This window comes from Pteropus medius, unplaced genomic scaffold, assembly GCF_902729225.1.
Source record: "Pteropus medius unplaced genomic scaffold, Ma_sr-lr_union100, whole genome shotgun sequence".
NCBI classification, from domain to species: domain Eukaryota; kingdom Metazoa; phylum Chordata; class Mammalia; order Chiroptera; family Pteropodidae; genus Pteropus; species Pteropus medius.
This window is the reverse complement of record NW_024344378.1, coordinates 46,841,319-46,857,544: the sequence shown is the minus strand read 5'-3', so window position 1 is coordinate 46,857,544 and position 16,226 is coordinate 46,841,319. Positions and strand designations below refer to the sequence as shown.

Sequence of the window (16,226 nt, the reverse complement as noted above, 5' to 3'; positions counted from 1 at the left end):
TAGGCTAATTGGTTGTGAGGACTGGCCGGTGAGGGGCTGACTCTACAGAGCAGGAGTTACTTTATCACAGTTCTGGTGCCTTCCCAGTCTGCCCTTCGAGTGTGTCCTCCTCAGATGCAGGCCTGGGTGGTACTCCGGCTCCATCACCGGTTGAAGCAGGTCTCTGGGTATGCCAAGCCAAGGGCTTCCTGGGAGCGGCCCAGCTGTAGGCCAAGGTCAGCTGCAGCCTGTGCACTTCTGGGACCACCTGGTAATAGTCACCACGCAGTCTTCAGATGGCTGCCACCTGTGCTGGGCTTCTAGGTGCCTCGAGAGGCCAAGTCAGAAACTGAGGCCAGCTGCTGCTAGTGTGGGGCTTGAGGCTGCTCAGCAAGAGGTACAGTGCACACCAAGGCCAGATGCTACTCCTTTGGGTTTTGTGAGCCTTTGAGAGATTATAGGAAAGTTTACAGCATGAGCCAAGACAAGCCATTTATATGGAATAAACCACTGGAGGCAGCTTATGTGGGCTCACAAGTTGAGAGAGGCAGAGTCACAGGGAAATCACCTGGACAGAGCAACTTATGTTATCCAGGTTGATGGAGACTCAGATATGGTGGCTGCCTGTATCCACATGGTGGGAGGATGGAGGACCCAACCAAGGAATAATGGATACTGCCAACACTTCTGTCTGAGAGAAAGCTGCCCCTCCAGCCCTCACCCTGAAGCCCGACAACTCAGTGTCACTCAGATGCCCCTGGCACTCCTCTAGCAGCTGCTGGAGCTCCAGAGTGAGTGAGTCTGTCAGTGAGTAAGTTTGGGTGTGAGCCCTTTAATAGGAATGCCTGCAATTCCCACAGCCTTCTGTGTCACTTGGCCACAATCTCTGCTGGTTTTCACAGCCAGAAGTTATGGGAACTTCTCTTCCTAGCTCTGGAACCCTGGGCTGGAGAGCCCAGTGTGGTTCCTCAGGGAGGGGAGGGGGCTCTGCAGCCAAGATAACCCTCCTAGTTCTTGACAGCCACACATGTTTCATGTCTCTGCCCCTCCTACCAGCCCCAAGGTGACCTGTTACGTATGGCTCCGGTTGTATGACTTCTGTTCAGCCAGACTTCAGGCAACTCTCCGTGATGGTTGCTTTGTAGTTTCATTATAATTTTAATGTAGTTGTGAGAGGAGGAGTACACAACATCTGTCTTCCACACCATCTTGGCCAGTCTCTCCTGATAGTTTCTTTTGATGTACAAAAGTTTTTAATTTTTATTAAGTCAATTTGTCTATTTTTTTTTTTCTGTAGCCTGTGCCTTTGGTGTCATATCTAAGAAATCGTTGCCAAGTCCAGTGTCATGAAGCTATTGTCCTATGTTTTCTTCTGAGTTTTATAGTTTTAGGTTCTACAGTTAGTTAGGTCTTTGATACACTTTGAGTTACTTTTTTGTATATAGTGTCAGGTAAGGATGCAACATTATTCTTTTGCTTGTGGATATCCAGCTTTCCTAGCACCGTTTGTTGAAAAAACTGTCCTTTCCCTATTGAATGGTCTTGGCACTTTTGTCAAAAATCATTTGACCATATGTGCAAAGGTTTACTTCTGGGCTCTCTATTCTATTCCTTTGATCTATATATATCTGTCTTTATACCAGTGCCACACTAATTACTGTAGCTTTGTAAGTTATGAAATCAGGAAGTGTGAGTTTTCCAGTTTTTCTTTTTAAAGATTGTTTTGGCTATTCATATTTTCTTGACATTCCATATCAATTTTATGATGGATTTTTCTAATTCTGTAAAACATTGGGATTTTTTTTTTTAAGTGAGGCAACCCTTGGTTGATCTCACAGATTGCAAAGACCTTGTCAGCTTACAATCCCTTATTTTTTATTTATTTTTTATGCCTACAGCACCTGGTCTTCCTAGGTGGTCTCCCATCCAGGTACTAACCAGGACCAATCCTGCTTAGCTTCTGAGATCAGATGGGATCGAAAAACATTGGGATTTTGATAGTGATTGCATTGAATCTGTAAATTGCTTTGGGTAGTATTGACATCTTAACATATTAACTCTTCCAATCCATGAACATGGGAGGTGTTTCCATTTAGTTATGTCATCTTTAATTTCTTTCAGCAATATTTTGTACTTTTCACTCATTACGAGGTGCTGGTTTTGCATACTTGTAGATAAACTTATACTTGCCATCTCTAGATTATGACAGAAATGATTATATGTGAATGTTTAAAATGAACCATAAAATAAATCTTTAGATTATTTCAATTTAGATTATTATTATATCAATTTAGATTTTTAAAGTCAAATAGTTATTGACTTTATGGTAAGCCAGAACATTGACTGTGCTAGGCATTCAGAATTCAATGGTAGGCAAAAAAGAAGTCAAAGTTTTGCTTTCATAGAGCTTATAGTATTTATGGAGTGCTTCTGTGTGATGTTACATGCATAAATATATGACATGGTGTTACAATAACGTTGGTCCTCCCGATGCTTCACATGGTAGAGGTTAGTCCGTGAGCCCCAGAACCTGGAACACTGGCTGGACTATGGTGCCTTTTGCCTCCTAACTGAGGACAACATTAAAGCACAGGAGTGTTTTCGGAAGGCTCTTTCCCTCAACCAGAATCATATCCACAGGTATGGGTGAAAGGAGATGGGGAATGAGTAGAAGCAAATAAACTTCTATATGAAGTTGTCTTGATTTCATTACTGTGACATGGAACCATGTTGTTAATCATGTTGGTGGTGTCTTCTCAGCTTGTTGCTGTGTGGTGTCCTGGCTGTCCTGATGGAGAACTATGAGCAGGCAGAAATTTTCTTTGAGGATGCTACTTGCTTGGAACCAAGTAATGTTGTAGCCTGGACTTTGCTTGGTATGGTATTTTCTTGTGATCTGAATGTGTTTTCTCTCATTATAAGATTCTCTCTTTCTCTTTCCTTTCTCTAGCGGCCCTTCATGTAGTTCTTAAACTTTGGTAAAAATGTGAGAAATGTTGCAATTCTTCAGTAAATGATGGTGAGAAATTAGTCACATTCATTTCAGCATCTTTCTTTCAGGTTTGTACTATGAAATTCAAAACAACGATATTAGAATGGAAATGGCATTTCATGAAGGCTTCAAACAGCTTCAGGCGCGAGTGCTTCAGGCACAAGTAACGAAGGAGAAGAGTATGGGTACTATAGAGTATGTTGAAGAAGGAAGGAACGTAGAATCCAGTTTAGGCCCTTGGGGAATCACTGATGGTTCCTCTACAACAGCAATTAAGGCGGAAGCCCCAGCAGGTAGGACTGGGGAATGGAGATCATGAATGGCTATTGGGAAAATTACCGGCCTTATGAATAGCACCAAGCACATAATAGGTACTCAGCAAATATTTGTTAAATGAATAGGTGGAGTTTTGAGTTGTTCTGGGCATACCAGGAAAAGACTTCTCCAAAATATTTCCTCATTTATATGATTGAAAGTCTGAAGCTTCTACTATTGCTATTCAGTTTTTTTAATTTTAAAGAATTTGCTCTCTGTGTACCTCTAAAAGGGGTATCATTCTAGCAGAGTGAAGTTCTTTTTTTCCCCCTCACTCTCTTCCCCAACATGTAAGGTCTCTCTCTTGTGATTCTTAAATTTATTTGTGCACTCCCTTGTTTCTTTATGGCCATTCTCCTGTCCTCTACTTCAGGAAATCAGTCATTCTACTGTATTTAATGTGTGTTTTTGTTTGCATGTTTTTCGCATATGTTATGTTATTTATATGTTATTGCATATTGTTATTTTGTGTGCATATATTTTCAATAGTTTTTCTGAGGTGTAATTGACATTTCATAAACTGCACATATTTAACATGTACAATTTAATACATTTAAACATATGAAAACACCCATGAAAATATTACCACAATCAATTCAATGAACATATCTAAACTCCCCCAAATTTTCCTTGCACCTATTTCTATTCTTTTTTCTTGCCCCCATTTCCAGACAGCCGCAATTAGCTTTCTAGTTTTGTGCTTTGTAGTTTTGTGCTTTGTAGTTTTGTGCCTTTGAAGTTTTGTTTTAATAGCTCTTCCTACCTCAAGTCACATTTTCTTCAATTAACTTTATCATGTTAGTTTTACATTTAGATCTTTAATTTATCAGGCAGGATTCCATCTTTGAATGTGAAGTGAGGTAGGCATCACCATAGATGAGTTCATATGTTCTAGAATTTTCAAATTCTAGAAAATGTCTAAAAATTTTCAGAACTTCTAGAATTAAATAGAATTTCACAGTATATACTCTTTTTTTGGTCTGAGTTTTTCACTAAGCGTAATTATTTTGTGATTCAAACATGTTTTTGTCTATGTCAGTAGTTCATCCTTTCATATTGCTAAATAGTATCCCATTATATAAAGATACTATAATGTTTATCTATTCACCTGTTGGATAGATATGTGGCTTGTTTCAGTTTGGGACTTTTTAAAATAAAGCTGCTATTCATCTACAAGTCTTTGAATTGACATATACTTTCATTTTTCTTGGAATGGCTGGGACCATGTGTTATTTAGCAGTATGTTTTTATTTTCTAAATATTTGGAGATTTTTCCATATATCTTTGTTTTTCATTTCTAATTTAATTTCACTGTGGTTAGAAAACATACTTAGTATGATTTGAATTGTTTTAAGTTTATTTTGACTTATTTTATGGTCCAGCATATGATCTATCTCAATAAATGTTTCAGAAACACTTGAATGTGTTTTCTGCTGTTGTTGAGTGTAGTGTTCTATAGGTATCAATTAGGTTTAATTAGCTGATTGTGTTGTTCAACTTTCCTTAATTCTTTATAGTTTTGTGCTTTTGAAGTTTTGTTTTAATAGCTCTTCCTACCTCAAGTCATATGTTCTTCAATTAACTTTATCATGTTAGTTTTACATTTAGATCTTTAATTTATCAAGCAGGATTCCATCTTTGATTGCTAAGTGAGGTAGGCGTCCAGTTTCATGTTTCTCCATACAAGGATCTAGTTTTCTGAAAATTATTAATTAAACAATCCTCTTTTCTTATTAGACTTAAGGTATATATGTCTCTGAGCTCTCTATTCTTTTTTTTGTCTTATTTTAAAACAATATCACACTCTTTATTGCTGTGGTGTTGTAGTATGCCTTAATATCTAGTGTATCAGGTTCTCTAATTTGTTTTTTTTTATTCCTAACTTACTTATTCATGGACCTTTATTCATCTTAATGGATTTTATAATGAGTTTATCAAGTATATAAAAAAAATCTAGCTGAAAATTTTATTTGGACTGGATAGAACTGGATGAATTGAGGGATAATTAACACCTGTATATTATTTAAACCATTCCCTCCAAGTATGTCGAGATCTCTCCATTTACTCAGATCATCTTCTATGTCCTTTGTTAAAGTTTTAACATTTTTTTCCACCGAGGCCCTGTTTAAGTAATTCATAGTATTCTATAGATTCCATTGCTATCATTATATGATCTCATTTAATTGTATGTTCTAGTTAGTTATCACTGTTATCTTTTTAGGATATGCTATTGACTTTCTACATTTTCAATTTTATTGTATACTATTGTTTTTTAGATTAAACTTGTATATGACAGTTTTGTTTGATTCATTGATTCTAATAGATTATTCTATAGTATTTTTCCTAGAATATGATTATGATATCATCTGCCAATAATGATAGCGTTACCTTCCCTCCCCCCCCCCAATCCTCATACTACTCATGTCTTTTTATTATCTTCAATAATATGTTATACAGTCATGTGCCACATAACAATGTTTGGGTCAGTGATGGACTATATGATGTTGGTTCCATAGATTATGATGGAGCTGAATTTCCTGTAAGAAATGGAAGGATATGTGGTTTGGAGGATTTATTTTTCTTTGACAAGAGCAATATCTATGAGACTTGGCAATAGATTCCTTCTCACTCACAGCACCTCAATTTTAGTGCATAGATTACATCCCAATCAGTCAGCACTGACCTATAGAGAACAGCCAAGAATAGAGAAAATTAATGAGACCAATAACAGATTCTTTGAAAAGATCAATTAAATTGATAAATTTGATTAGGAAAAAAAGAAGATACATTATACCAATATCAGGAATGAAAAGAGATACCACTGCAAATCTTATAAATCTTAGAAATATAGTAAGGAGAAATTATTGACAACTTAGTGTTAACAAATTTGACAACTTAGATAAAATGCAAATACTTTGACAGACATACAAAGCTTATCAAGAAGAAAGAGAAGATCCAAATAGCCATATATCTCCTAAGAAATTTAAATATGTAATTAAAACCCTCTCACAAAGAAAACTCCAGGCCTCCCCTCTTCCTACAACAAACTCGGAAAACAGAAGAGGGAATACCTCCAGTACTAAAGTTTGAGAATAGTTATTATTGTGATATCAAAACCAGACAGATCCATCCTAAGAAAAGAAGAGTACATACCAATAACCTTCATGAATTGAGACACAAAAATTCTTAACAAATATTAGCCAGTCAATTTCAGCAACATATATAAATGATAATATATCCAATCCACAAAGGGTTGTAAGTTTCACATTTGAAAATCAATGCAATTTACTACGGAATAGCTAAAATTAAGAAGATTGATGATACCAGGTTATGGAAAGGAGATGGAGTAACTGGAATTCTTCAAAATTTCTGATGGGAATGCCAGATGGTACAACCAATTGGAAAAACAGGCAGTTTTAAAATAAAGTTAAACATATGTGTGCCAGCAATTTCGCTCATAAGTATTTACCCAAAAGAATGGAAACATATATCCTTGCAAAGATTTGTATACAAATGTTCACAACAGATTTATTTATAGTAGACAAAAACTGGAAACAACCCAATCACTTATAGATAGGTGAATGGTTAATAAATTTTCATATAACTGCACAATCAAATACCACTCAGGAATAAAAAGAAACAAATTACCGATATACACAACATGGATGAATCTCAGAAACATTATGCTAACTGAATAAGCCAGATGCAAAAGAGTACAATACTGTATGATTCCATTTAAATTAAATTCTAGAAAAGGCAAAACTATATTGAGAGAAAGCAAATCAGTTGTTGTCTTCAGCTGGGAGTTGGCAACTAACTGCAAAGAGAAGAAGGGAGCTCCTCAGTGCACTAGAAATCTTTTGTATATTGATTGTGGTAATGATTACATAAATGTATATATTTGTTAAAGTTCATTGAATTATATACTTCAAACACTTTTTAATATATAACTTATACCTCAGAAAAGCTGAATATTAACAATTTTTAAAAATTAAGATCCTCACTTACTCAATGATCAGTCTGCAGTATTTAACCACTCTCCTCCCTGAAATACATCTTAGATTGCCACCTTCAGCTGCTTGGGTTTCCCTTGTTAGCTCCTCTTTCTTGTCACTGTCATTAGATATAATCAATTCTCGCTAACACAGTCTTGCTTTTTAAGGGCTCACCTACCGTCATAGTTTCCATTTCACTACTGATAACTCTTAAGTATCTATCTTTAACCCAGACAACCCTCCAGAACCCAGCAGCTGGATTATTCTACTAGTAAACTCAACTCCTTATTTCCCAAATTGACTTCACATCACTATATTAGTCATCCAAGCTCATGGATCTCAGAGTTATTCTTGTTTCTTCTTCCTTTCTTGCTTGAGTTTCCCCCATACCTATATCAGATTTAATTCCCAAGACCAGTTGTTTCTCTTTCAAAATGTTCCTTGCATCTTTCCTTTAGATTTTCACTACTCTCCTTACCAAATATCCAGACTGTTTTACCAGCCTTATTACAGATCTCTTTGTCTCCATCCATATTTTTTTCTCCTTGCTACATAGCACTGTTAATCTTCATAAAATACCACTTCCATCATATAATTTTTCTGTTCAATACTCTTCATTGTAACCCTCATCTTTTGCCTCTAGAAGAAAAATCCTAGCATTCAAATATCAATACAATGTAGCCCCAACCTACCTTTCTCTTAATTTTCTCTATGCAATCTTCAATACCCAATAAAATAAATTACCTCACTACTTCCATCCTTTTTCCAACGGCATGCCCATAGCCTTGTATGCCCCTCTCTCCAATTTCTACCTATTTTTCAAAGCTACATCTTTTGCTCTAGCTGAGTGACCTCTTCTGATTCATATCCAGCTAGTGCTGATCATTTCCTGCCTGGCATTACCTTTTATTTTTTATTTGTCAAACATTTGTTTGCTTGAGAGGCAACATGGTATGTTTAAGAGCTTCAGCAAATTATTTAATTTCTCTGTGATGCACATGGTTTAAAGGAGCATAATAAATAAAATCTCATTATGTGAACAATAAATAAGATTATACATTAAAGTTCTTAGTACAAAACTTGGCATATAGTCATGCTCAACTATGGCTACTTATATTATTAATTATTATTATTAAACACTGAGATGATTAGAATTCCTATCTTTCAGAGGTTTTAATATCATCTAAAAATATATTAATCTTCTCATCTTGATTCTTGAGATTCTGGGTCTAGCAAATGATATCATGCCTTGGGCTAGCAGCAGGGTTGGACTAGGGGTTATAGTGACAGAAACTGCTCTCAGTTTAGCTTGTACTCTTTAAATTATACAGAAATATAAAAAGTCTGCAAAACAAGTCTGTCCATGCAGTAGTTCTGGAATATGTTTTGAAAATTGATTATATTTTATTTTCTGTAATAACTTTTTAATATTCAATGTAGGAAGGGTTTTTTCCCCTCATTAAAATTTAACCTATTTAGGACCAGGAACTCCATTATCCATTCTAGATGGATTTCTTGAAGCATCCTCCAAACTGCAGTCTGATTCAGGAGAACCCGTTTTGTCTGTACAATCTCAGGATCCAGTAGACCAAAAACCATCCAACCTATATGTCAAGGAGATACCAGCAAAAAGAGGTAATTAGGAAAAAGATTTTCAAATGCAAGAGGGTATAAACAAACTAGACAAGGATGACAACTCCTATGATTACCAAAACAGTCATCTTAACACATTTGAAAGTTGATTAGTTTATCTATCATTTTGCCTAAGTGCCTTCATATGAGGCTAGGCTCTGAAATCCAAACTCAGTAGTATAACTCTTTCAATAAACAAGTATATTTAACTCAGAAAAGTAGCCAGCTATCGACCTATGATTTTCTAATGATTCATTTTTAGAATATCTATAGATTATGTTTCACATTCAGGAAGATCTGAATACTTATAAAAACCCATTTATTTGGTTGTGACTTGCATTTGGAAACATTAGTTGAATAACCTTGAGAACTTTTGAGATCTTCTCTTTGGGGACCATTGCTGTAGAGCAATCTATTACTTTCCAGATTATAATCTCTCTCATATATATTAGAATAATCTCCCTGCTACATTAGTGTGTCTGAGGTTCATACATTTTTTTCCTTAACATCTAATCGTCTATTCTTTTAATATATTTTCAGAAGCATCAAAATGTCAAGATTCATCGACTTTTCTGCATCCCACTTCTTATGGTGTTTCCCAAACTCCTACCACCATCTTCATGGAAACCATACGGTTCTTGATGAAGTTCAATGCTGTGCAGGTCAGAATATTTGGAAAAGTACAAATAGATGGAAAGATTTTAATGAACTACTTATTCTATTCATAATGGTCTATTTGTAAGCTTAAATATGTATGATACAGAAATCAAAATGCTTTTGAGAGCACACAGTAAGCCTAGTGGGATGAATATCCAGGCGTGAACCACTTTCTGCAGGGAGCCTCAGAAGACCTCACTGCAAGTCTGCTCCCTGTAGAATACCAGCAGAGCAAATGAAGACTCTATATGCAGCCTGATGTCACTTTATTATGGGAACTCAGGCGAGTGTTGGGATTTCACAGGAACCTAATTATACCCTTCTTTCCTTTCAGGATCTGAACCAGTTGGAACAGATACACGGTGCTATATCAGTGTGGGGGGATAAAAATATTAAATTGTTTTATTGGTAAAACTGGGCTGGAGATGTGACTGGTCCTAGATTTAACTTAACCTATGCTGTCACAGGTGGAACATCTGGAGAATTGCAGCCTCCTCCCAAGGAAGAAGAGTATCCTACAAGGTCTACCTACCACATGGGAAACAGAAGTATATTCATGAAACAAGCAGTAGGAGAGAGAGCAAGATCCAAGAGCCAAGAGAGTTAGCCCTGATCCTGCACTGTGCATGTTCCACTTGAGGGTGGACAAGTTCAAGAAAGGGCAAAAATTATGAACCGGGTGGGAGTGGGCCACATTAAACCTTTCCCAATAGAAAAACAGGCTCTCTGTTTCCCTGATTAAATAAGTCACTATCCCTCCATGTCAAAGCCAGAATGCAGGTAGAGGGAACAGCTGCAGATCCTCCCTTCAGCATTTTCCTAAGAAGGGATAAGTGTTAGTGGAAGTTTCTACAGTATAAGCTGAGATGGGAACAGAGGGAAAAGAAGGGTTTCCCCCTCTGCTTAGCGAGTACATGTGACTGTCAAATTTGCAAGCCTTGCATAGTATTAAAAATAAAGAATGGGCAAAAGTATAAAACTAGTGAAAAAAAACAAATGTTTGAGAGTATGTCACAAATAGATACACTGTTTCCAAGATCCGGAGTCTAGAATTTTAGTAAAGGGAGGTTTTCACTCACTGTAAGTTTCCTTGTAATTACGGCTGCCTGAAAATGTTACCTTCTGTGTAAATGTAAGTGCCTTTATCTGCTGCATAACAAAAACAGGCTAAAACCCATCTAATATGTTGACCAGCAATACCAGAATTGTGCAATACTGTATTCACTTGGGAACATCTACATTTGGTGACTAAGTGAATAGTTGGTAATGTAACCATGATATACTGAATGTTTATAATTCACCTCTAACCTTTTGAAGTTCATAATCATTTCATTCTATAATATGTTACTTAATGTTTATTATCAGAGAGAGAATCTTCAACAATGAGAGCTATGGCACTAACATAATGCAGTCATTTACATGTTCCTTATAATCTGATTTTTCCTTGCAGTATGTGCACAGGGTGCTTGCACATGAGCTGTTATGCCCTCAAGGAGGCCCCAGCTGTGAGTATTACTTGGTGCTGGCCCAGACGTACCTCCTCAAGAAGGACTTTGCCAAGGCAGAGGCATACCTTCAACAAGCAGCCCAGATGGACTACCTGGTAATAACTTTTGCTAGAGCCTCTTGGGTTTAATTTGGAGAAGGAGTGAGCAGACTTTCTTAAAGGTGGTTATGCCATATCACAGGTAGATTTCTGGTTTCCAGAGATGGGAGTCATTAGCAGTCAGTTAGGTCATATACCTTTTTCCTTCCATTTGTTTTTCTTAAGCAATTCTGAGTTTTGCAGAGGGCAGAGAAAAGGATAAGGACAGCTCTTTCATAGATACCTTATCTATTTCAAGTTTTCTGTGCTTCTGTTTTTCTTATTGTGAACACTATCTGGCTATACTTGAATGTTTTTATTAATATTTATCCCAAAGACAGAACAGCTTTGAAGAATGCAAGAAAGAAATGAGAGGGCAACTGAATGGCCCTGTTTCTAACTGAGCGCTATTAGAAAAAGAAAGCAGATAATTTTAACATTTAAGTTTAAGTGTTAAACAAAGATCATTAATGTACTTTTAAATTAAACATCACCTCATCCCACGTACTACTTGTTCTTCACTTTCTCAGAACCCTAACGTTTGGGGTGTGAAGGGCCATCTCTACTTTCTGAGTGGAAATCATGCTGAGGCCAAGGCATGCTATGAGCGAACCATTAGTTTTGTAGTAGATGCTTCTGAGATGCACTTCATTTTCCTGCGACTGGGGCACATCTATCTGGAAGAGAAGGAGGTGAGAGATAGAGAACGGGGTGTAACCATGTAAATCAGGTCATGGTCTGGGACCTGATTACAGTCAAGCATTGACATCCATGTGGACTAAAAGTCGTAATATGATAATGATATTTTTATATGCAAAGATAAAGTGACTTGCCCATCATCAGATAACCAGTAATTAATAGAAGCAAGATATAAATCCAGGCAGTCTCATATTAGAGTCTGTGGTTTTAACCATCATAATACTAAAAAGTTATTAAGAACTCAATAAATTTTATTTTAGCAGAAGTAGAAATATTCTTAGCTTGCCTTAACTAATGGAAAGTGTTATGGGCTTCAAAATAAATTCTCCAAACTTCCTCCGCAGCACAAAGGATTACATTTAATTCAGCTGAGGCTAACCCCATCCCACAGAGCACTCTGACCTGACCCTTTAACAATTCCTCTCCTTATTTTAGGAAACACCCCAAAGCCTCCTAAAAGAAGCTTTCTCTTATGGAAACTTTCAGAGAATATAAAGTAAACAGAATAGTAGAATGAACCAATTATCCCACTTCAACATTATCAGCATTTTCCCAAAGACCTTTTAACTCATGCTTTTGTTTCGACTTCATTCCATTTCTCCCTGCAGAATACCCAATTTTCTTTCTATGTAAAAATAAAACAACAGCAACAAGAAGTTACAATGCCTTATAATTTAAGTAGGAAAGCTCACATAGGCTTGAAAGAGAAAAATCACTATCATTACAGTAAAGTAAATAAGTTTTCTTTTTGATGTTATTGCAGTCTGCATCTCCACAGAGCTGCTAACTTATACAGTCACTAGGCAAGGAGTTCATAGGCTATTTGCTGAGGCTCAGTTATAGTTTCATCTCTCACGCTGGAGATATAAGACAAGAGTGGTCCCTTGAGGAAAACTTCTTTTGGAACTTTTTTAAAAAAAATGTTTCTAAATGTCTCCTGTACTGCTGAGAACTTCTAAAGCCTTTTACAACAAGGGAACAGACTCTCAGAATAATGAGGTTCTATCAAATATACCCCTTAGTTCAGAGATTCTATATCTGTCATCCTACCACATGTCACTTTTAAGTAAAAAAGGTGATCAATTCATAGAGTCTAGGTGGAATTCTGATAATCATTGTGGTCACACAGAACTTTCAATGTAACTCCTTGCCTCACCTCTTAAAAAGATTATAGATGTCTTTGGAACTGCTTTCACGTCAAAGTCTGCCCTTTAATTTGGTCTGTCCTTCTCCTCTCACCAGTTTTCTTTCAACAGCTCCCTGAAAATAGACATAAAATACAATCCAAGACCAGAATAGCCAACATAATATTAAAAAAGAAGAGCAAAAGTAGAAGACTGACTCCCTACCTGACTACAAGACTTACTACAAAAATAACAATAATCAAGACAGTATGGTATTGGTGAAAGAATAGGCAAATAGATCATGGAACAGAATAGAGAGCTCAGAAATAAATCCATATAAATATAGTCAACCCATCTTTGACAAGGAGCAAAAGGAATACAATGGAGCAAAGAAAATATTTTTAACAAATGGTGGTGGAACAGCTCGATATCCATACACAAAAGAATAAATCCAGATACCTTTAAAAATGAACTCAGAAGGGATCATAGAACCGAATGTAAAATGCAAAACTATAAAACTTCTAGGAGATAATATAGAAGAAAACCTATATGACATTAGGTATAATGATGACTTTTTAGATATACCACCAAAGGCATCACACAGGAAAGAAAAAAATTATAAGTTAGATTTCATCGACGTGAAAAACTTATGCTCTGCAGAAAACAATGTGAAAGGAATGAAAAGACAAGCCACAAACTGGGTGAAAATATTTGGAAAAGTCTGGTATCTAAAATACGCAAAGAACTCTTTAAAACTCAACAAAAAGAAAACAATTTGATTTTAAAATAGGCCAAAGACCTTAACAGATACTTCAGCAAAGAAGATATACAAATAGCAAATAAATATATGAAATTATACTCCACATCATATGTCATTAGGGAAATGCAAATTAAAACAACAATGAGATATCACTATACACCATAATCTGGTCAAAATCTAGAACACTGACAACATCAAATCCTGAAAAGGATGTGGAGCAGCAGGAGCTCTCATTCATTGCGGTTGGGAATGCAAAATGGTACAGCTGCTTTACATGACAGTTTGACAATTTCTTACAAAACTAAAAATATTCATACCATACTATGCAGTGAGTATGCTCCTTAATATTTACCCAAAGAGTTGAAAACTTATATCCACACAAAAACCTACACACAGATGTTTAAATTAGCTTTTTTCATAATGGCCAAAACTTGGAAGCAATAAGGATTTCCTTCAGTAGGAGGATGGATAACCTGTAATACATCTAGACAATGGAATATTACTTCGAGCTAAAAGGAAATAAAGCTCTCAAATCATGAAAAAAAAAAAAACCCACAAAGGAACCTTAAATGAATGTTACTAAGTGAAAGAAGCCAATCTGAGAGGGCTACATGCTTCATGATTCCAACTGCATGACAGTCTATAAAAGGCAAAACTGTGGTGATAGTAAAGAGATCAGTGGTTTCCAGGGATTGGGGAAGGGGAGTGATGAATAGACAGAATCAGAATTTTTTTTTTTTTTTTTGAGTACAGGGAATTTTTAGGGCAGGGAAATACTCTAATGAGGAATACATGTCATTATACATTTGTCTAAATCCATGGAATGTACAACACCAAGAGTGAACCCTAAAGTAAATTATGGACTTTGAGTAATGATGAAGTGTCAATGTAGGTTCATCAATTATAACAAAAGTACCACTCTGGTGGGGGATTTTGATAGTGAGAGAGGCTATACATGTGTGGGGGCATGGAGTACATATATGGGAAATCTCTGTAATTTCTTCTCAATTTCGCTGTGAACCTAAAACTCCAAAAAAATTAGGTTTAAAAGAAACATATAACTCAAGGACTCATTATCTTAGATTGGTCTGGAGTGCAATTGAAGAAGCACCATGATTATTCTAGCAATGCAGTGTTCGAAGATTCCTAAAGAACAATAGCTTAGTGGTACTTTCTTTCTGCAGTATGAAAAGGCAAAGAAAACCTACCTGCAAGCCTGTAAGAGATCGCCTTCATGCCTTACCTGGCTAGGACTGGGAATTGCCTGTTATCGGGTAAGAGGATAAGGGCTTGAGACTAAGCCTGTGTATATAGCTAACCTTGATTCCTTGATCTTCCAAGCACTCTGGGAGTTTCTAATGACAGTAGGATGGTAATCAGGGAAGTCTTCTCTAATGAAAAGTTGCTCTTCAAAGTTGTTTAGTAAACTGAAGGTCAATCTGAACTAGAAAAATAAAACATTCTTTAAAAATCCCACAGGAGATTTCACTTTGGGTGGTGAACACACAATGCAATGCACATATAATGTATTATTGAACTGTACACTTGAAACCTATATAATTTTATTAACCAAATACCCCAATAAATTTAATTTTAAAAATCCTGCGAAAACTTGAACTGGGAAGCTATAAAATTAAAAATTTCATGATTTTTGGTACATATGCTCATAACTTTATGATGTTATCTATAAGAAAAACATGATCTGGGATATCAAGAATTTACCTAAATAAATTAAAGAAATTGATTGATATTTATTAAGCTCTGTGGCCCTTCTGTATTCAGGAGTTGCTGCTGTAGCTTCTGGTAGACCTTATGATTTACCACCCATAAAAACTCTCTAGTCACCCTTCCCTCCTCCTCTGTTCTAGTCTTTGAAAGAGGCATGCATCCCGCTGTTCTTTTCTAATATTTTACACATATTCTTGATTCCATCCCTCTCCTTTTCTCCTAATACCTTACTTTCTTAATTTTTTCTTTCTCTTTGATTTAAATTTTTAACCTTTCCTTTTCAGTCAGCTTTCCCCATACTTTCCCCTTCTTAGTAAGCAACAATGATAACAACAACCTTCCTGATTGTTACCCTTTAACCAAAAGAGTTGTCTACCTTTCTTGTCTCCTCTTCCTCATTGCTGTTTTTTTAACCATAAAGGTAATATATGTTTATTATAAAAAATTTGGAAGATACAGAATATGAAGAAGACATAAGTGTATCCATAATCCTGTCACTCAGTAATAATCGCTGTTAACATTGAATACATTGTTCTCCAGTCTTTTTTCATATATATATGAAAGCAATTTTAATGTATAAAATTGTAAATAATGTATTTGCTGCTTTGTAATCTTTTGTCTACTTAACTATATAGCATTGGTATCTTCTCATATCACCAAATAGCTTAAAACATGTGTTTTGATGACTACATGGTGTTCCCAGGTTTTGATGCATAAATAAGGTGATCGTGTAATTCATCATACAAACCAAGACCCTTCT

At 36.0% G+C, this 16,226-nt stretch overlaps 1 protein-coding gene and 1 long non-coding RNA gene across 2 annotated transcripts in view; both read left to right on the top strand.

The window, feature by feature from the left end:
* The window catches only part of CFAP70 (cilia and flagella associated protein 70), a 79,872-nt gene that overhangs the window by 53,000 nt on the left and 10,646 nt on the right, over positions 1-16,226 (top strand). Inside the window, 8 exon segments of the mRNA XM_039872094.1 lie at positions 2,486-2,619; positions 2,740-2,855; positions 3,040-3,264; positions 8,761-8,916; positions 9,454-9,575; positions 11,021-11,173; positions 11,686-11,847; positions 14,923-15,012. Of these exon segments, the coding sequence (XP_039728028.1) occupies positions 2,486-2,619; positions 2,740-2,855; positions 3,040-3,264; positions 8,761-8,916; positions 9,454-9,575; positions 11,021-11,173; positions 11,686-11,847; positions 14,923-15,012 (1,158 nt within the window).
* On the top strand, positions 3,275-5,581 carry LOC120609532 (uncharacterized). Its single transcript, XR_005654791.1, has 2 exons — positions 3,275-4,146; positions 4,941-5,581. It is a non-coding gene; the product is annotated as an uncharacterized LOC120609532 (long non-coding RNA).